Genomic DNA, 20,318 nt, shown 5'->3' with positions numbered 1-20,318 from the left:
TCACACATGCTGACTACAACACTTTCACCCTACAACAATCACTAATACACCCCCATACCATCACACATGCTGACTACAACACTTTCACCCTACAACAATCACTAATACACCCCCATACCATCACACATGCTGCCTAGAACACTTTCACCCTACAACAATCACTAATACACCCCCATACCATCACACATGCTGACTACAACACTTTCACCCTACAACAATCACTAATACACCCCCATACCATCACACATGCTGCCTAGGACACTTTCACCCTACAACAATCACTAATACACCCCCATACCATCACACATGCTGCCTAGAACACTTTCACCCTACAACAATCACTAATACACCCCCATACCATCACACATGCTGACTACCACACTTTCACCCTACAACAATCACTAATACACCCCCATACCATCACACATGCTGACTACCACACTTTCACCCTACAACAATCACTAATACACCCCCATACCATCACACATGCTGACTACAACACTTTCACCCTACAACAATCACTAATACACCCCCATACCATCACACATGCTGACTACAACACTTTCACCCTACAACAATCACTAATACACCCCCATACCATCACACATGCTGCCTAGAACACTTTCACCCTACAACAATCACTAATACACCCCCATACCATCACACATGCTGCCTAGAACACTTTCACCCTACAACAATCACTAATACACCCCCATACCATCACACATGCTGACCACAACACTTTCACCCTACAACAATCACTAATACACCCCCATACCATCACACATGCTGCCTAGAACACTTTCACCCTACAACAATCACTAATACACCCCCATACCATCACACATGCTGACTACAACACTTTCACCCTACAACAATCACTAATACACCCCCATACCATCACACATGCTGCCTAGAACACTTTCACCCTACAACAATCACTAATACACCCCCATACCATCACACATGCTGACTACAACACTTTCACCCTACAACAATCACTAATACACCCCCATACCATCACACATGCTGACTACAACACTTTCACCCTACAACAATCACTAATACACCCCCATACCATCACACATGCTGCCTAGAACACTTTCACCCTACAACAATCACTAATACACCCCCATACCATCACACATGCTGACTACAACACTTTCACCCTACAACAATCACTAATACACCCCCATACCATCACACATGCTGCCTAGAACACTTTCACCCTACAACAATCACTAATACACCCCCATACCATCACACATGCTGACTACAACACTTTCACCCTACAACAATCACTAATACACCCCCATACCATCACACATGCTGCCTAGAACACTTTCACCCTACAACAATCACTAATACACCCCCATACCATCACACATGCTGACTACAACACTTTCACCCTACAACAATCACTAATACACCCCCATACCATCACACATGCTGACTACAACACTTTCACCCTACAACAATCACTAATACACCCCCATACCATCACACATGCTGACTACAACACTTTCACCCTACAACAATCACTAATACACCCCCATACCATCACACATGCTGCCTAGAACACTTTCACCCTACAACAATCACTAATACACCCCCATACCATCACACATGCTGACTACAACACTTTCACCCTACAACAATCACTAATACACCCCCATACCATCACACATGCTGCCTAGGACACTTTCACCCTACAACAATCACTAATACACCCCCATACCATCACACATGCTGCCTAGAACACTTTCACCCTACAACAATCACTAATACACCCCCATACCATCACACATGCTGACTACCACACTTTCACCCTACAACAATCACTAATACACCCCCATACCATCACACATGCTGACTACCACACTTTCACCCTACAACAATCACTAATACACCCCCATACCATCACACATGCTGACTACAACACTTTCACCCTACAACAATCACTAATACACCCCCATACCATCACACATGCTGACTACAACACTTTCACCCTACAACAATCACTAATACACCCCCATACCATCACACATGCTGCCTAGAACACTTTCACCCTACAACAATCACTAATACACCCCCATACCATCACACATGCTGACTACAACACTTTCACCCTACAACAATCACTAATACACCCCCATACCATCACACATGCTGCCTAGAACACTTTCACCCTACAACAATCACTAATACACCCCCATACCATCACACATGCTGACTACAACACTTTCACCCTACAACAATCACTAATACACCCCCATACCATCACACATGCTGACTACAACACTTTCACCCTACAACAATCACTAATACACCCCCATACCATCACACATGCTGACTACAACACTTTCACCCTACAACAATCACTAATACACCCCCATACCATCACACATGCTGCCTAGAACACTTTCACCCTACAACAATCACTAATACACCCCCATACCATCACACATGCTGACTACAACACTTTCACCCTACAACAATCACTAATACACCCCCATACCATCACACATGCTGCCTAGGACACTTTCACCCTACAACAATCACTAATACACCCCCATACCATCACACATGCTGCCTAGAACACTTTCACCCTACAACAATCACTAATACACCCCCATACCATCACACATGCTGACTACCACACTTTCACCCTACAACAATCACTAATACACCCCCATACCATCACACATGCTGACTACCACACTTTCACCCTACAACAATCACTAATACACCCCCATACCATCACACATGCTGACTACAACACTTTCACCCTACAACAATCACTAATACACCCCCATACCATCACACATGCTGACTACAACACTTTCACCCTACAACAATCACTAATACACCCCCATACCATCACACATGCTGCCTAGAACACTTTCACCCTACAACAATCACTAATACACCCCCATACCATCACACATGCTGCCTAGAACACTTTCACCCTACAACAATCACTAATACACCCCCATACCATCACACATGCTGACCACAACACTTTCACCCTACAACAATCACTAATACACCCCCATACCATCACACATGCTGCCTAGAACACTTTCACCCTACAACAATCACTAATACACCCCCATACCATCACACATGCTGACTACAACACTTTCACCCTACAACAATCACTAATACACCCCCATACCATCACACATGCTGCCTAGAACACTTTCACCCTACAACAATCACTAATACACCCCCATACCATCACACATGCTGACTACAACACTTTCACCCTACAACAATCACTAATACACCCCCATACCATCACACATGCTGACTACAACACTTTCACCCTACAACAATCACTAATACACCCCCATACCATCACACATGCTGCCTAGAACACTTTCACCCTACAACAATCACTAATACACCCCCATACCATCACACATGCTGACTACAACACTTTCACCCTACAACAATCACTAATACACCCCCATACCATCACACATGCTGACTACAACACTTTCACCCTACAACAATCACTAATACACCCCCATACCATCACACATGCTGCCTAGAACACTTTCACCCTACAACAGTCCGTATGGTTCTTTTCCTCTTGGTTCAGGAGGTCACGACGTCCACAGTTTACAAAAAAAATTTGAAATGTGGACTCGTCAGACCACAGAACACTTTCCCACTTTACATCAGTCCGTCTTAGATGAGCTCGGGCCCAGCAAAGTGTTTCTGGGTGTTGTTGATAAATGGTTTTGGCTTTGCATAGTAGAGTTTTAACTTGCACTTACAGATGTAGCGACCAACTCTAGTTACTGACAGTAGTTTTCTGAAGTGTTCCTGTGCCCATGTGGTGATATCCTTTACACACTGATGTGGCTTTTTGATGCGTTACCGCCTGAGGGATGGAAGGTGTGTAACATCATGGCTTACGTGCAGTGATTTCTCCACATTCTCTCAACCTTTTGATGTTATTACAGAGCGGAGATGGTGAAATCCCTAAATTCCTTGCAATAGCTGCTTGAGAAATGTTGTTCTTCAACAATTTGCTCAGGCATTTGTTGACAAAGTGGTGACCCTCACCCCGTCCTTGTTTGTGAATGAGTGAGCATTTCATGTAAGTTGCTTTTATAGCCAATCATGGCACCCACCTGTTCCCAATTAGCCTGCACACCTGTGGCATGTTCCAAATAAGTGTTTGATGAGCATTCCTCCACTTTCTCACTCTTTTTTGCCACTTGTGCTAGCTTCCTTGAAACATGTTGCAGGCATCAAATTCCAAATGAGCGAATATTTGTAAAAAATCCCAAAGATTGTCAGAGTGAAGATGAAATATCTTGTCTTTGCAGTCTATTCAATTAAATATAAGTTGAAAAGGATTTGTTGTAGTCTCTTTTTATTTAGCATTCACACAAGCTGACAACTTCACTGCTTTTGGCTTTTGTGATGACCTTCATATTATAATACAAAAAAAAATTGAACCAATTTCTGTTTTTAAGTTATTAACTCATATTGCATAATTTGAACAAGAGGTGTTTGAATCCCAACACACAAAAACTGCTGCAGATGTAGTGAGTTGTGCATTTGTATAAACCTCCCAGTCACATGTTTGAAAGCTGGATGCATTGCAGAGTTTAGGTGTGACAGAACAACCTCAAGCCACTAGCAGCGTGCCAATGCATGACCCAGAACTTTCTGGCAAGGCCCAGTCGGTGCCAGATGGGTCAGGAAGCATGAAATGACGCTTTTCACTATTTTTGACCTGAATATCCGTAGACTGGTGTCTGTTCTACCAAGCCCGGCAGTCTAATGTAGTGCCATGTTGCTTTTTACTGCACATGTGCAGATCAGCGACCTGCAGGACGATAACGAAGAATCCCAGCGAAATAGTCAGCTGCTAAAGAAGAAAGCACAGAGACTGACGGCCGAACTGCAGGACACTAAACTTCACTTGGAGGGCCAGCAGAGCCGCAACCATGATCTGGAGAAAAAGCAGAGGAGGTTAGTAGCCTAAACCTTCTATAACCTTCTATGTTGAGTAGGCATGACCTTCTATAACTTCTATCATGACAATGCTGCGAAATGACCTTTGTCACTGTCACTGTCAAATCATCTGCAGATGACAGCTTTTACAAAAAGACATTGCTCAGGTGGAGCTGACTTTTGTCCAGGAAAGGTTCCTCAAGCTAAATCCACAAGGAACCATCCACCTCACAAAGACCTGCAAAGGTCAAAGCTGCTCGAAAATATGCTTAATAAGAGTTTGTTTTCATTTGGAAGAATGATGGAAAGACCAAATGTGTCTTTATGCACCTGCAAATGAAAGCAAGGCTGAACTAACATTGTCACAATGTGCACTTCTTAATAATCTTCTTATCATTATGTTGCAGGTCAATCAATCGAATATTCTTTAAACTGTAAAAAATGTGGTTTCACTTACACTCTTGCAGTCTTGTTTACCTTCATTTCCTCTAAACTTCCCAGTGTTTGCACATGTGTGGCTGAACCAGGTCAGTAAACAAAGCTTTTTTACTTCTGTTTACTCGCTGTTTTTAAGTGGCTTACACTGTTTTATTTGCTACAGAGTGTAATTATAAGTGGGACCAGTAGATAGCAGTCAAACATAAGAAGTAAGTCTCAAGTAAACAACCCCAACATTTAAACTGTTCCATTGAAAATCTAGAACATTACACACAGCACTGAAAAATCTATCAAAATGTTTTAGTAGTAAATGTTTTAGTGCCATTTCTAATTCAAAGTAGTGTAAAGTTCTTACTTATATCTGTCAATAAACTCACCATGGAAGCACTAAAACATACCTATAACATACATTTCTAGTATAAAGTAGTGTAAAGTTCTTACTTATATCTGTCAATAAACTCACCATAGAAGCACTAAAACATACCTAAAACACTAAAACATACATTTCTAGTATAAAGTAGTGTAAAGTTCTTACTTATATCTGTCAATAAAGTCACCATGAAAGCACTAAAACATACCTAAAACATACATTTCTAGTATAAAGTAGTGTAAAGTTCTTACTTATATCTGTCAATAAACTCACCATGAAAGCACTAAAACATACCTAAAACACTAAAACATACATTTCTAGTATAAAGTAGTGTAAAGTTCTTACTTATATCTGTCAGTAAACTCACCATGAAAGCACTAAAACATACCTAAAACACTAAAACATACATTTCTAGTATAAAGTAGTGTAAAGTTCTTACTTATATCTGTCAGTAAACTCACCATGAAAGCACTAAAACATACCTAAAACACTAAAACATACATTTCTAGTATAAAGTAGTGTAAAGTTCTTACTTATATCTGTCAATAAACTCACCATGAAAGCACTAAAACATACCTAAAACACTAAAACATACATCTCTGATATAAAGTAGTGTAAAGTTCTTACTTATATCTGTCAGTAAACTCACCATGAAAGCACTAAAACATACCTAAAACACTAAAACACACATTTCTAGTATAAAGTAGTGTAAAGTTCTTACTTATATCTGTCAATAACGTCACCATGAAAGCACTAAAACATACCTAAAACACTATAACATACATTTCTAGTATAAAGTAGTGTAAAGTTCTTACTTATATCTGTCAATAAACTCACCATGAAAGCACTAAAACATACCTAAAACACTAAAACACACATTTCTAGTATAAAGTAGTGTAAAGTTCTTACTTATATCTGTCAATAAAGTCACCATGAAAGCACTAAAACATACCTAAAACACTAAAACATAAATTTCTAGTATAAAGTAGTGTAAAGTTCTTACTTATATCTGTCAATAAACTCACCATGAAAGCACTAAAACATACCGGTGTAGTGAGTTTACATTATTCACCCAAGGAACTTTTAATTATTATAGACTTCCGGTCGGACAGTTTTTCAAGGGACACATTTCCCGTGTTGTTGTTTTTTCTGGATGAGGAGATGCTGCTCTGTTATTGATTGAAGTGAAGTGAATTATATTTATATAGCGTTTTTTCTCTAGTGAGAGACTCTCTCACTAGAGAAAAAACTTCAAAGCACCTTACATAGTGAAAGCCAATATGTAAGTTCCATTTAAAGCAGTGTGGGTGGCACTGGGAGCAGGTGGGTCAAGTGTCTTGCCCAAGGACACAACGGCAGTGTCTAGGATGGCGGAAGTGGGGATCGAACCTGCAACCCTCAAGTTGCTGTTACGGCCACTCTACCAGCCCGTAAAGTGTGAATGTCATTAAAACAGTTAACGCCATCTTTTGACACTTCTTCCACTCCAGTCCTTCAAAGCTACAACAAAGATGAGGCTGTCGAAGTGGAGGCACGTAAATACCTGCCCACAAAACGGTTCATCCTGAAGACGATGTGTAAAACATCATCTATGCAACATTTTGAGCAAAGAAGCAGCATTACATGTTATGTAGACCACAAGGAAGTCTTTTAAATTTAGAAAATAATCTGAATGATAAAACGACTCCTTTAATGCGCCTAATAGTCCGGTGCGCCTAATATATGAAAATAGATTAGAAGTAGACCATTCAGGGGCAGTGTGCCCTATAATCCAGAAAATATGGTCTATTTGCCGGGTCATATTCTTAATGATTTTTTATTGGTGGACTTCAAAGTGATGCACTTTCTTAAATTTTGATTGGCTGAAAGTTTTATGGATCACAAATACTGCATTTGTTTTCTTTTGTGTTTTTTTTGGAATGAATGAAGTAATGTTTATGACAACCTTTTTCCAAAACACAATGTAGAATGTGACATAGAACAGCATCATGCTTACATTTATCATTTGTTTTCAAAACACTTATGAGACCCCCTTTTTTATGACTTGTATTTGGAGCTTCCTTGTGGCAACACTGAGGAAGGAAGTAAAGTACCAATGATTGTCACACACACATGAGGTGTGGCCAAATTATTCTCTGCATTTGACTGCAGTGTTTGTGTGCAGGTTGGACAGATAATATGTTTGTGTGCAGGTTGGACAGATAATATGTTTGTGTGCAGGTTGGACAGATAATATGTTTGTGTGCAGGTTGGACAGATAATATGTTTGTGTGCAGGTTGGACAGATAATATGTTTGTGTGCAGGTTCAGGTTGGACAGATAATATGTTTGTGTGCAGGTTGGACAGATAATATGTTTGTGTGCAGGTTGGACAAATAATATGTTTGTGTGCAGGTTGGACAGATAATATGTTTGTGTGCAGGTTGGACAGATAATATGTTTGTGTGCAGGTTGGACAGATAATATGTTTGTGTGCAGGTTCAGGTTGGACAGATAATATGTTTGTGTGCAGGTTGGACAGATAATATGTTTGTGTGCAGGTTGGACAGATAATATGTTTGTGTGCAGGTTGGACAGATAATATGTTTGTGTGCAGGTTGGACAGATAATATGTTTGTGTGCAGGTTCAGGTTGGACAGATAATATGTTTGTGTGCAGGTTGGACAGATAATATGTTTGTGTGCAGGTTGGACAGATAATATGTTTGTGTGCAGGTTGGACAGATAATATGTTTGTGTGCAGGTTGGACAGATAATATGTTTGTGTGCAGGTTGGACAGATAATATGTTTGTGTGCAGGTTCAGGTTGGACAGATAATATGTTTGTGTGCAGGTTGGACAGATAATATGTTTGTGTGCAGGTTGGACAAATAATATGTTTGTGTGCAGGTTGGACAGATAATATGTTTGTGTGCAGGTTGGACAGATAATATGTTTGTGTGCAGGTTGGACAGATAATATGTTTGTGTGCAGGTTCAGGTTGGACAGATAATATGTTTGTGTGCAGGTTGGACAGATAATATGTTTGTGTGCAGGTTGGACAGATAATATGTTTGTGTGCAGGTTGGACAGATAATATGTTTGTGTGCAGGTTGGACAGATAATATGTTTGTGTGCAGGTTCAGGTTGGACAGATAATATGTTTGTGTGCAGGTTGGACAGATAATATGTTTGTGTGCAGGTTGGACAGATAATATGTTTGTGTGCAGGTTGGACAGATAATATGTTTGTGTGCAGGTTGGACAGATAATATGTTTGTGTGCAGGTTGGACAGATAATATGTTTGTGTGCAGGTTGGACAGATAATATGTTTGTGTGCAGGTTCAGGTTGGACAGATAATATGTTTGTGTGCAGGTTGGACAGATAATATGTTTGTGTGCAGGTTGGACAGATAATATGTTTGTGTGCAGGTTGGACAGATAATATGTTTGTGTGCAGGTTCAGGTTGGACAGATAATATGTTTGTGTGCAGGTTGGACAAATAATATGTTTGTGTGCAGGTTGGACAAATAATATGTTTGTGTGCAGGTTGGACAGATAATATGTTTGTGTGCAGGTTGGACAGATAATATGTTTGTGTGCAGGTTGGACAGATAATATGTTTGTGTGCAGGTTGGACAGATAATATGTTTGTGTGCAGGTTGGACAGATAATATGTTTGTGTGCAGGTTGGACAGATAATATGTTTGTGTGCAGGTTGGACAGATAATATGTTTGTGTGCAGGTTGGACAGATAATATGTTTGTGTGCAGGTTGGACAGATAATATGTTTGTGTGCAGGTTCAGGTTGGACAGATAATATGTTTGTGTGCAGGTTGGACAGATAATATGTTTGTGTGCAGGTTGGACAGATAATATGTTTGTGTGCAGGTTGGACGGATAATATGTTTGTGTGCAGGTTCAGGTTGGACAGATAATATGTTTGTGTGCAGGTTGGACAGATAATATGTTTGTGTGCAGGTTGGACAGATAATATGTTTGTCTGCAGGTTGGACAGATAATATGTTTGTGTGCAGGTTGGACAGATAATATGTTTGTGTGCAGGTTGGACAGATAATATGTTTGTGTGCAGGTTGGACAGATAATATGTTTGTGTGCAGGTTGGACAGATAATATGTTTGTGTGCAGGTTGGACAGATAATATGTTTGTGTGCAGGTTGGACAGATAATATGTTTGTGTGCAGGTTGGACAGATAATATGTTTGTGTGCAGGTTGGACAGATAATATGTTTGTGTGCAGGTTGGACAGATAATATGTTTGTGTGCAGGTTGGACAGATAATATGTTTGTGTGCAGGTTGGACAGATAATATGTTTGTGTGCAGGTTGGACAGATAATATGTTTGTGTGCAGGTTGGACAGATAATATGTTTGTGTGCAGGTTGGACAGATAATATGTTTGTGTGCAGGTTCAGGTTGGACAGATAATATGTTTGTCTGCAGGTTGGACAGATAATATGCTTGTGTGCAGGTTGGACAGATAATATGTTTGTGTGCAGGTTGGACAGATAATATGTTTGTGTGCAGGTTGGACAGATAATATGTTTGTGTGCAGGTTGGACAGATAATATGTTTGTGTGCAGGTTGGACAGATAATATGTTTGTGTGCAGGTTGGACAGATAATATGTTTGTGTGCAGGTTCAGGTTGGACAGATAATATGTTTGTGTGCAGGTTGGACAGATAATATGTTTGTGTGCAGGTTGGACAGATAATATGTTTGTGTGCAGGTTGGACAGATAATATGTTTGTGTGCAGGTTGGACAGATAATATGTTTGTGTGCAGGTTGAACAGATAATATGTTTGTGTGCAGGTTGGACAGATAATATGTTTGTGTGCAGGTTGGACAGATAATATGTTTGTGTGCAGGTTGGACAGATAATATGTTTGTGTGCAGGTTGGACAGATAATATGTTTGTGTGCAGGTTCAGGTTGGACAGATAATATGTTTGTGTGCAGGTTCAGGTTGGACAGATAATATGTTTGTGTGCAGGTTCGGGTTGGACAGATAATATGTTTGTGTGCAGGTTGGACAGATAATATGTTTGTGTGCAGGTTGGACAGATAATATGTTTGTGTGCAGGTTCAGGTTGGACAGATAATATGTTTGTGTGCAGGTTCAGGTTGGACAGATAATATGTTTGTGTGCAGGTTCAGGTTGGACAGATAATATGTTTGTCTGCAGGTTGGACAGATAATATGTTTGTGTGCAGGTTGGACAGATAATATGTTTGTGTGCAGGTTGGACAGATAATATGTTTGTGTGCAGGTTGGACCGATAATATGTTTGTGTGCAGGTTGGACAGATAATATGTTTGTGTGCAGGTTGGACAGATAATATGTTTGTGTGCAGGTTGGACAGATAATATGTTTGTGTGCAGGTTGGACAGATAATATGTTTGTGTGCAGGTTGGACAGATAATATGTTTGTGTGCAGGTTCAGGTTGGACAGATAATATGTTTGTCTGCAGGTTGGACAGATAATATGTTTGTGTGCAGGTTGGACAGATAATATGTTTGTGTGCAGGTTGGACAGATAATATGTTTGTGTGCAGGTTGGACAGATAATATGTTTGTGTGCAGGTTGGACAGATAATATGTTTGTGTGCAGGTTGGACAGATAATATGTTTGTGTGCAGGTTGGACAGATAATATGTTTGTGTGCAGGTTCAGGTTGGACAGATAATATGTTTGTGTGCAGGTTGGACAGATAATATGTTTGTGTGCAGGTTGGACAGATAATATGTTTGTGTGCAGGTTGGACAGATAATATGTTTGTGTGCAGGTTGGACAGATAATATGTTTGTGTGCAGGTTGAACAGATAATATGTTTGTGTGCAGGTTGGACAGATAATATGTTTGTGTGCAGGTTGGACAGATAATATGTTTGTGTGCAGGTTGGACAGATAATATGTTTGTGTGCAGGTTGGACAGATAATATGTTTGTGTGCAGGTTCAGGTTGGACAGATAATATGTTTGTGTGCAGGTTCAGGTTGGACAGATAATATGTTTGTCTGCAGGTTGGACAGATAATATGTTTGTGTGCAGGTTGGACAGATAATATGTTTGTGTGCAGGTTGGACAGATAATATGTTTGTGTGAAGGTTGGACCGATAATATGTTTGTGTGCAGGTTGGACAGATAATATGTTTGTGTGCAGGTTCGGGTTGGACAGATAATATGTTTGTGTGCAGGTTGGACAGATAATATGTTTGTGTGCAGGTTGGACAGATAATATGTTTGTGTGCAGGTTCAGGTTGGACAGATAATATGTTTGTGTGCAGGTTGGACCGATAATATGTTTGTGTGCAGGTTGGACAGATAATATGTTTGTGTGCAGGTTGGACAGATAATATGTTTGTGTGCAGGTTGGACAGATAATATGTTTGTGTGCAGGTTGGACAGATAATATGTTTGTGTGCAGGTTGGACAGATAATATGTTTGTGTGCAGGTTCAGGTTGGACAGATAATATGTTTGTGTGCAGGTTGGACAGATAATATGTTTGTGTGCAGGTTGGACAGATAATATGTTTGTGTGCAGGTTGGACAGATAATATGTTTGTGTGCAGGTTGGACCGATAATATGTTTGTGTGCAGGTTGGACAGATAATATGTTTGTGTGCAGGTTGGACAGATAATATGTTTGTGTGCAGGTTGGACAGATAATATGTTTGTGTGCAGGTTCGGGTTGGACAGATAATATGTTTGTGTGCAGGTTGGACAGATAATATGTTTGTGTGCAGGTTGGACAGATAATATGTTTGTGTGCAGGTTGGACAGATAATATGTTTGTGTGCAGGTTGGACAGATAATATGTTTGTGTGCAGGTTGGACAGATAATATGTTTGTGTGCAGGTTGGACAGATAATATGTTTGTGTGCAGGTTCAGGTTGGACAGATAATATGTTTGTCTGCAGGTTGGACAGATAATATGTTTGTGTGCAGGTTGGACAGATAATATGTTTGTGTGCAGGTTGGACAGATAATATGTTTGTGTGCAGGTTGGACCGATAATATGTTTGTGTGCAGGTTGGACAGATAATATGTTTGTGTGCAGGTTCGGGTTGGACAGATAATATGTTTGTGTGCAGGTTGGACAGATAATATGTTTGTGTGCAGGTTGGACAGATAATATGTTTGTGTGCAGGTTCAGGTTGGACAGATAATATGTTTGTGTGCAGGTTCAGGTTGGACAGATAATATGTTTGTGTGCAGGTTCAGGTTGGACAGATAATATGTTTGTGTGCAGGTTCAGGTTGGACAGATAATATGTTTGTGTGCAGGTTCAGGTTGGACAGATAATATGTTTGTGTGCAGGTTCAGGTTGGACAGATAATATGTTTGTGTGCAGGTTCAGGTTGGACAGATAATATGTTTGTGTGCAGGTTCAGGTTGGACAGATAATATGTTTGTGTGCAGGTTCAGGTTGGACAGATAATATGTTTGTGTGCAGGTTCAGGTTGGACAGATAATATGTTTGTCTGCAGGTTGGACAGATAATATGTTTGTGTGCAGGTTGGACCGATAATATGTTTGTGTGCAGGTTGGACAGATAATATGTTTGTGTGCAGGTTCAGGTTGGACAGATAATATGTTTGTGTGCAGGTTCAGGTTGGACGGATGAAATGTTTGTGTGCAGGTTCAGGTTGGACAGATGAAATGTTTGTGTGCAGGTTCAGGTTGGACAGATAATATGTTTGTGTGCAGGTTCAGGTTGGACAGATGAAATGTTTGTGTGCAGGTTCGACAGTGAGCTGAGTGCCGCCCAAGAAGAAGTCCAGAGGGAGAAGACCTTGAGGGAGAAACTGGGCCGTGAGAAAGACATGCTGACTGGAGAGGCCTTCAGTCTCAGACAGCAGTTAGAGGTATGGACTTCTTGCAAACAATCATTTGGATACTTGACTCCCTACAAGGACTTCAACATCATTTGTTTATGGCTACTTTACTTGAACGGGAGAAGACTCATTTGGAATGGGTGTTTCATTCTAAAGCAAGAATGTGACTGACTCGGGAGAAAACTTTGTGTGAGACCTTGACTCTTCTTTAAACGCTCAAAATCCTAAAGTTTTGAAGCAAAGGTCAACGACCTTTTGGAAAGCGTGAGCTACTTCATCGCTCCCACTTTGACAGCCTAGTCTGGAATAACATAATAATATTTACATTCCAATATGTATCGCAGATAATCACATGATTCATTGCAAATAGAAGATTTGTTATCTTTACTAAGTGAAATGATAAAGTCGAGTTTTTCTCTCACCCTGTACGCTGGAGCAAATGTCCAAGCTCCAAGAGAGTAGACGGCCGCTCAGCACTTTGTCCTTTCCAAATTCAGAAAAGGAGAAATGACACATCAGTCAATCAAAGTTCATTTATAATCACAAAGGCCTCAAAAGGCATCATGACATCCCGGGTTATAAAACAAAGAGATCCTATGTTGTCTTTATGAGACATCAACACTTACAATTCCTTAGCAAACAACTCAAGTCCAGATGGCATTGATGATATATTTCAACTCGAGTCCTCCCTGGGCTCGCTCTGCAGGGATCTCAGGCCCCGTTTACACTAAGCCGGATGAGGTTATCCAGGGTAAATCCCACCTAACCTTATCCGTGTCCACACACAACAATGTCACCGTTTAAGACCCCCTCCCCCTCTTCAGCACAACACCACCTAGTACGCATGCTCGGTCACAGTCACCTCCAGTGTTGCTTTGTGTGCAACTTCTTAAATGGAACTTAAGTGAACAATATCCAGTGTTGTGCTATTTCAGTCAAGTGGAATCCAGTGTGACTTGTAGTCAATCACAGCTGAGACATCATACATACTTGTAGTCAATCACAGCTGAGACATCATACATACTTGTAGTCAATCACAGCTGAGACATCATACATACTTGTAGTCAATCACAGCTGAGACATCATACATACTTGTAGTCAATCACAGCTGAGACATCATACATACTTGTAGTCAATCACAGCTGAGACATCATACATCCATCACATCTTTATTACACACCTAAACTATGTGATCAACAACATTTGACATCAATCAAACTAGGGATGTAAATATCTGGTCAGGACACTCCTCACTCTTTTACCTTCACTGTGCATTCCTTTTTGGTGAATTGATACACTCTGGACCTAGACGTTGAGTCGGTGACATACATAGCGGACAATAACTGATACAGTCTGCTTTGCCAGTCCAAATGCATTCCATGTAAGAATGCTGTTCAGTGCAGCATTCAATACCATCATACCAGAACAACCTCAGCTCCTCACTCTGCAACTGGCTGCTGGACTTCCTCAGTCAGAGGCCACAAACACCACCTGTTGGTAACAACACCTCCAGCACCATCACCCTCAGTACGGGGGCCCCACAAGGCTGTGTGCTCAATCCTCTGCTCTTCACCTTACTGACGCACGACTGCACACCAACTTACACGCCAATCACCTCATAAAGATTGCAAACAACACGACTGGTGGGTGTCATCACCAAGTGTGAGCAGATACACTGCAGGGAAGACGACCTTCTGACCACACAGCAGGACGAGATACACTGCAGGAAAGACGACCTTCTGACCACACAGCAGGACAAGATACACTGCAGGGAAGACGACCTTCTGACCACACAGCAGGACGAGATACACTGCAGGAAAGACGACCTTCTGACCACACAGCAGGACGAGATACACTGCAGGAAAGACGACCTTCTGACCACACAGCAGGACGAGATACACTGCAGGAAAGACGACCTTCTGACCACACAGCAGGACAAGATACACTGCAGGGAAGACGACCTTCTGACCACACAGCAGGACGAGATACACTGCAGGAAAGACGACCTTCTGACCACACAGCAGGACGAGATACACTGCAGGGAAGACGACCTTCTGACCACACAGCAGGACGAGATACACTGCAGGAAAGACGACCTTCTGACCACACAGCAGGACAAGATACACTGCAGGAAAGACGACCTTCTGACCACACAGCAGGACAAGATACACTGCAGGAAAGACGACCTTCTGACCACACAGCAGGACAAGATACACTGCAGGAAAGACGACCTTCTGACCACACAGCAGGACAAGATACACTGCAGGAAAGACGACCTTCTGACCACACAGCAGGACGAGATACACTGCAGGAAAGACGACCTTCTGACCACACAGCAGGACAAGATACACTGCAGGGAAGACGACCTTCTGACCACACAGCAGGACAAGATACACTGCAGGAAAGACGACCTTCTGACCACACAGCAGGACGAGATACACTGCAGGGAAGACGACCTTCTGACCACACAGCAGGACAAGATACACTGCAGGAAAGACGACCTTCTGACCACACAGCAGGACAAGATACACTGCAGGAAAGACGACCTTCTGACCACACAGCAGGACGAGATACACTGCAGGAAAGACGACCTTCTGACCACACAGCAGGACGAGATACACTGCAGGGAAGACGACCTTCTGACCACACAGCAGGACGAGATACACTGCAGGAAAGACGACCTTCTGACCACACAGCAGGACAAGATACACTGCAGGAAAGACGACCTTCTGACCACACAGCAGGACAAGATACACTGCAGGAAAGACGACCTTCTGACCACACAGCAGGACAAGATACACTGCAGGAAAGACGACCTTCTGACCACACAGCAGGACAAGATACACTGCAGGGAAGACGACCTTCTGACCACACAGCAGGACAAGATACACTGCAGGGAAGACGACCTTCTGACCACACAGCAGGACAAGATACACTGCAGGGAAGACGACCTTCTAACCACACAGCAGGACGAGATACACTGCAGGAAAGACGACCTTCTGACCACACAGCAGGACGAGATACACTGCAGGGAAGACGACCTTCTGACCACACAGCAGGACGAGATACACTGCAGGAAAGACGACCTTCTGACCACACAGCAGGACAAGATACACTGCAGGGAAGACGACCTTCTGACCACACAGCAGGACAAGATACACTGCAGGAAAGACGACCTTCTGACCACACAGCAGGACGAGATACACTGCAGGAAAGACGACCTTCTGACCACACAGCAGGACAAGATACACTGCAGGAAAGACGACCTTCTGACCACACAGCAGGACGAGATACACTGCAGGGAAGACGACCTTCTGACCACACAGCAGGACGAGATACACTGCAGGAAAGACGACCTTCTGACCACACAGCAGGACAAGATACACTGCAGGGAAGACGACCTTCTGACCACACAGCAGGACGAGATACACTGCAGGGAAGACGACCTTCTGACCACACAGCAGGACGAGATACACTGCAGGAAAGACGACCTTCTGACCACACAGCAGGACGAGATACACTGCAGGGAAGACGACCTTCTGACCACACAGCAGGACGAGATACACTGCAGGGAAGACGACCTTCTGACCACACAGCAGGACGAGATACACTGCAGGGAAGACGACCTTCTGACCACACAGTGCAGGACCAACAACCTCCTGAGGAATGTCAGCAAAAGGAAGGAGATTGTTGTTAACCTCCAGAGAGGCCACACCCACCAATGACCATCGACAGTGGTGCTGTAGAAGGAGTGAGCAGCACCAAATTCCTGGGGGTGAGGACCAGCAACACCACATGAGTGCCTCTACTTTCAAGTGGGCAAGTGCTGCACCACCTACCTGTATGCTGACTACATCCTACAGAGGTACCCTCCCTTCTAGCTGCATCACTGTGTGGGTGTGAGCTGCACTTTGTAGGCCAGAAGAGCATCGTGAGTAATCATTGGTGCTCCAGTGCCATCCATCAAGGACTTGAACACCAACCACCTCACATCAAGCCATTCCACACACTAACTCTTCAGCCTCCTGCCCTCTGTTAGTCTCTACAAATGACTTTTTAGATGGGACTTAAATGCTTCTACTGAGGTAGCATCTCTAACTGTTACTGCTAGAACATTCCAGAATACTGGAAAGATTGTACAAACCCCGTTTCCATATGAGTTGGGAAATTGTGTTAGATGTAAATATAAACAGAATACAATGATTTGCAAATCCTTTTCAAGCCATATTCAGTTGAATATGCTACAAAGACAAAATATTTGATGTTCAAACACATAAACTTTATTTGTTTTTGCAAATTAAAATTAACTTAGAATTTCATGGCTGCAACACGTGCCAAAGTAGTTGGGAAAGGGCATGTTCACCACTGTGTTACATCACCTTTTCTTTTAACAACACTCAATAAACGTTTGGGAACTGAGGAAACTAATTGTTGAAGCTTTGAAAGTGGAATTATTTACCATTCTTGTTTTATGTAGAGATTCAGTCCTTCAACAGTCCAAGGTCTCCGCTGTCGTATTTTAGGTTTCATTTTGCAGCACACATTTTCCATGGGAGACAGGTCTGGACTGCAGGCGGGCCAGGAAAGTACCCGCACTCTTTTACTACGAAACCACGCTGTTGTAACACATGGCTTGGCATTGTCTTGCTGAAATAAGCAGGGGTGTCCATGATAACGTTGCTTGGATGACAACATATGTTGCTCCAAAACCTGTATGGACCTTTCAGCATTAATGGTGCCTTCACAGATGTGTAAGTTACCCATGCCTTGGGCACTAATACACCCCCATACCATCACACATGCTGGCTTTTACACTTTGCGCCTATAACAATCCGGATGGTTCTTTTCCTCCTTGTTCTGGAGTACACCACATCCACAATTTCCAAATATAATTTGAAATGTTGACTCGTCAGACCACAGAACACTTTTCCACTTTGCATCAGTCCATCTTAGATGAGCTCGGGCCCAGCGAAGCCGGCGGCGTTCCTGGGTGTTGTTGATAAATGGGTTTTGCTTTGCATAGCAGAGTTTTAACTTGCACTTACAGATGTAGCGACCGACTGTAATTACTGACAGTGGTTTTATGAAGTAGTCCTAAGCCCCTGTGGTGATATCCTTTAAACACTGATGTTGGTTTTTGATGCAGGACCACCTGAGGGATCAAAGGTCCGTAATATCATCGCTTACGTGCAGTGATTTCTCCAGATTCTCTGAACTTTTTGATGTTTTTACGGACCGTAGATGGTAAAATCCCTGAATTCCTTACAATAGCTCGTTGAGAAATGTTGTTCTAAAACTGTTTGACAATTTGCTTACAAAGTGGTGACCCTCACCCCATCCTTGTTTGTGAATTACTTAGCATTTCATGGAAGCTGCTTTTATAGCCAATCATGGCACCCACCTGTTCCCAATTAGCCTGCACACCTGTGGGATGTTCCAAATAAGTGTTTGATGAGCCTTCCTCAACTTTATCAGTATTTAGTGCCACCTTTTCCAATTTCTTTGTCACGTGTTGCTGGCATCAAATTCTAAAGTTAATGATTATTTACAAAAAAATAAATGTTTATGAGTTTGAACATCAAATATTTTGTCTTTGTAGCATATTCAACTGAATATGGCTTGAAAAGGATTTGCAAATCATTGTATTCTGTTTATATTTACATCTAACACACTTTCCCAACTCATTTGGAAACGGGGTTTGTATGATGCATGGCATGCATGATCCCAGTCCCACAGAATGTTCAGCATGACTCTAGTTGCAAAGTTGCTGGCCACGTGGTATCATGACCAGAGTTGCTGGCCACGTGGTATCATGACCAGAGTTGCTGGCCACATGGTATCATGACCATGATCCACTGTCACTGTTGTGTTCTCCAGGACAAGGACTTGGAGATTTGTGCAGTTAACCTGAAGTTGGAGCAGCTGGAGGCGGAGCTCCAGGACCTCAACTCCCAGGAGTCCAAGGATGAGGCATCACTGGCTAAGGTCTTTAGCATAAATATTAAACTGCCATTGCAGATGTGTATCACTCTTCTATTATCTCATTTAGTTCACACCTGGAATGTAACAGAAAAATGCTGAGTATCCCAGCATATTACATTTTTATCCCCAAATACTGAAATCAATTTTGCTTAAAAATAAGTTCAGAAGTACACTTCATTCATTAACTGTGTTACAAAAAGGATCAGTTATAATAATACATCATGTTGGATATAGAGGACACTCAAACACTTTATTTATTCAATCACAAATATTGAAACTCCACCACATAGTCGATTTGCAAACAACTCAAATGTTACACAAAGCAAATTCTGCTAGCTTAGAATGTACAACAATTCTTCTCAACGTAAGAAGAGGAGAAATATAACCGTAGAGATAAATGTAACTTAAAACATGTATAGATACACCACTTAAAACCTTTAGTACATCAGCATGTGGAATTAAAACCTTTAGTACATAAGTATGTGGAATTAAAACCTTTAGTACATCAGCATGTGGAATTAAAACCTTTAGTACATCAGCATGTGGAATTAAAACCTTTAGTACATCTGTATGTGGAATTTAAACCTTTAGTACATCAGTATGTGGAATTAAAACCTTTAGTACATCAGTATGTGGAATTACATCATGGCGTGGATTAAGTAAATAAGTCAAACAAAGTACTAATATAATCCACTTCAAGAAACTCTGAATTTAC

At 41.8% G+C, this 20,318-nt stretch overlaps 1 protein-coding gene across 2 annotated transcripts in view; it reads left to right on the top strand.

Annotated features, from left to right (window-relative positions):
- The window catches only part of myo18ab (myosin XVIIIA b), a 221,290-nt gene that overhangs the window by 130,992 nt on the left and 69,980 nt on the right, over nt 1-20,318 (top strand). For both annotated transcript variants that reach the window (XM_061878303.1, XM_061878302.1), the window contains 3 exons: nt 4,841-4,995; nt 13,528-13,651; nt 19,499-19,606. In XM_061878303.1, coding sequence (XP_061734287.1) covers nt 4,841-4,995; nt 13,528-13,651; nt 19,499-19,606 — 387 coding nt within the window. The remainder of the gene's footprint in view (nt 1-4,840; nt 4,996-13,527; nt 13,652-19,498; nt 19,607-20,318) is intronic.

The sequence above is a fragment of the Nerophis ophidion genome, linkage group LG18 (assembly GCF_033978795.1).
Source record: "Nerophis ophidion isolate RoL-2023_Sa linkage group LG18, RoL_Noph_v1.0, whole genome shotgun sequence".
Lineage (NCBI taxonomy): Eukaryota > Metazoa > Chordata > Actinopteri > Syngnathiformes > Syngnathidae > Nerophis > Nerophis ophidion.
The sequence above is the reverse complement of the archived record's forward strand: the minus strand, read 5'-3'. Positions and strand labels throughout refer to the sequence as shown.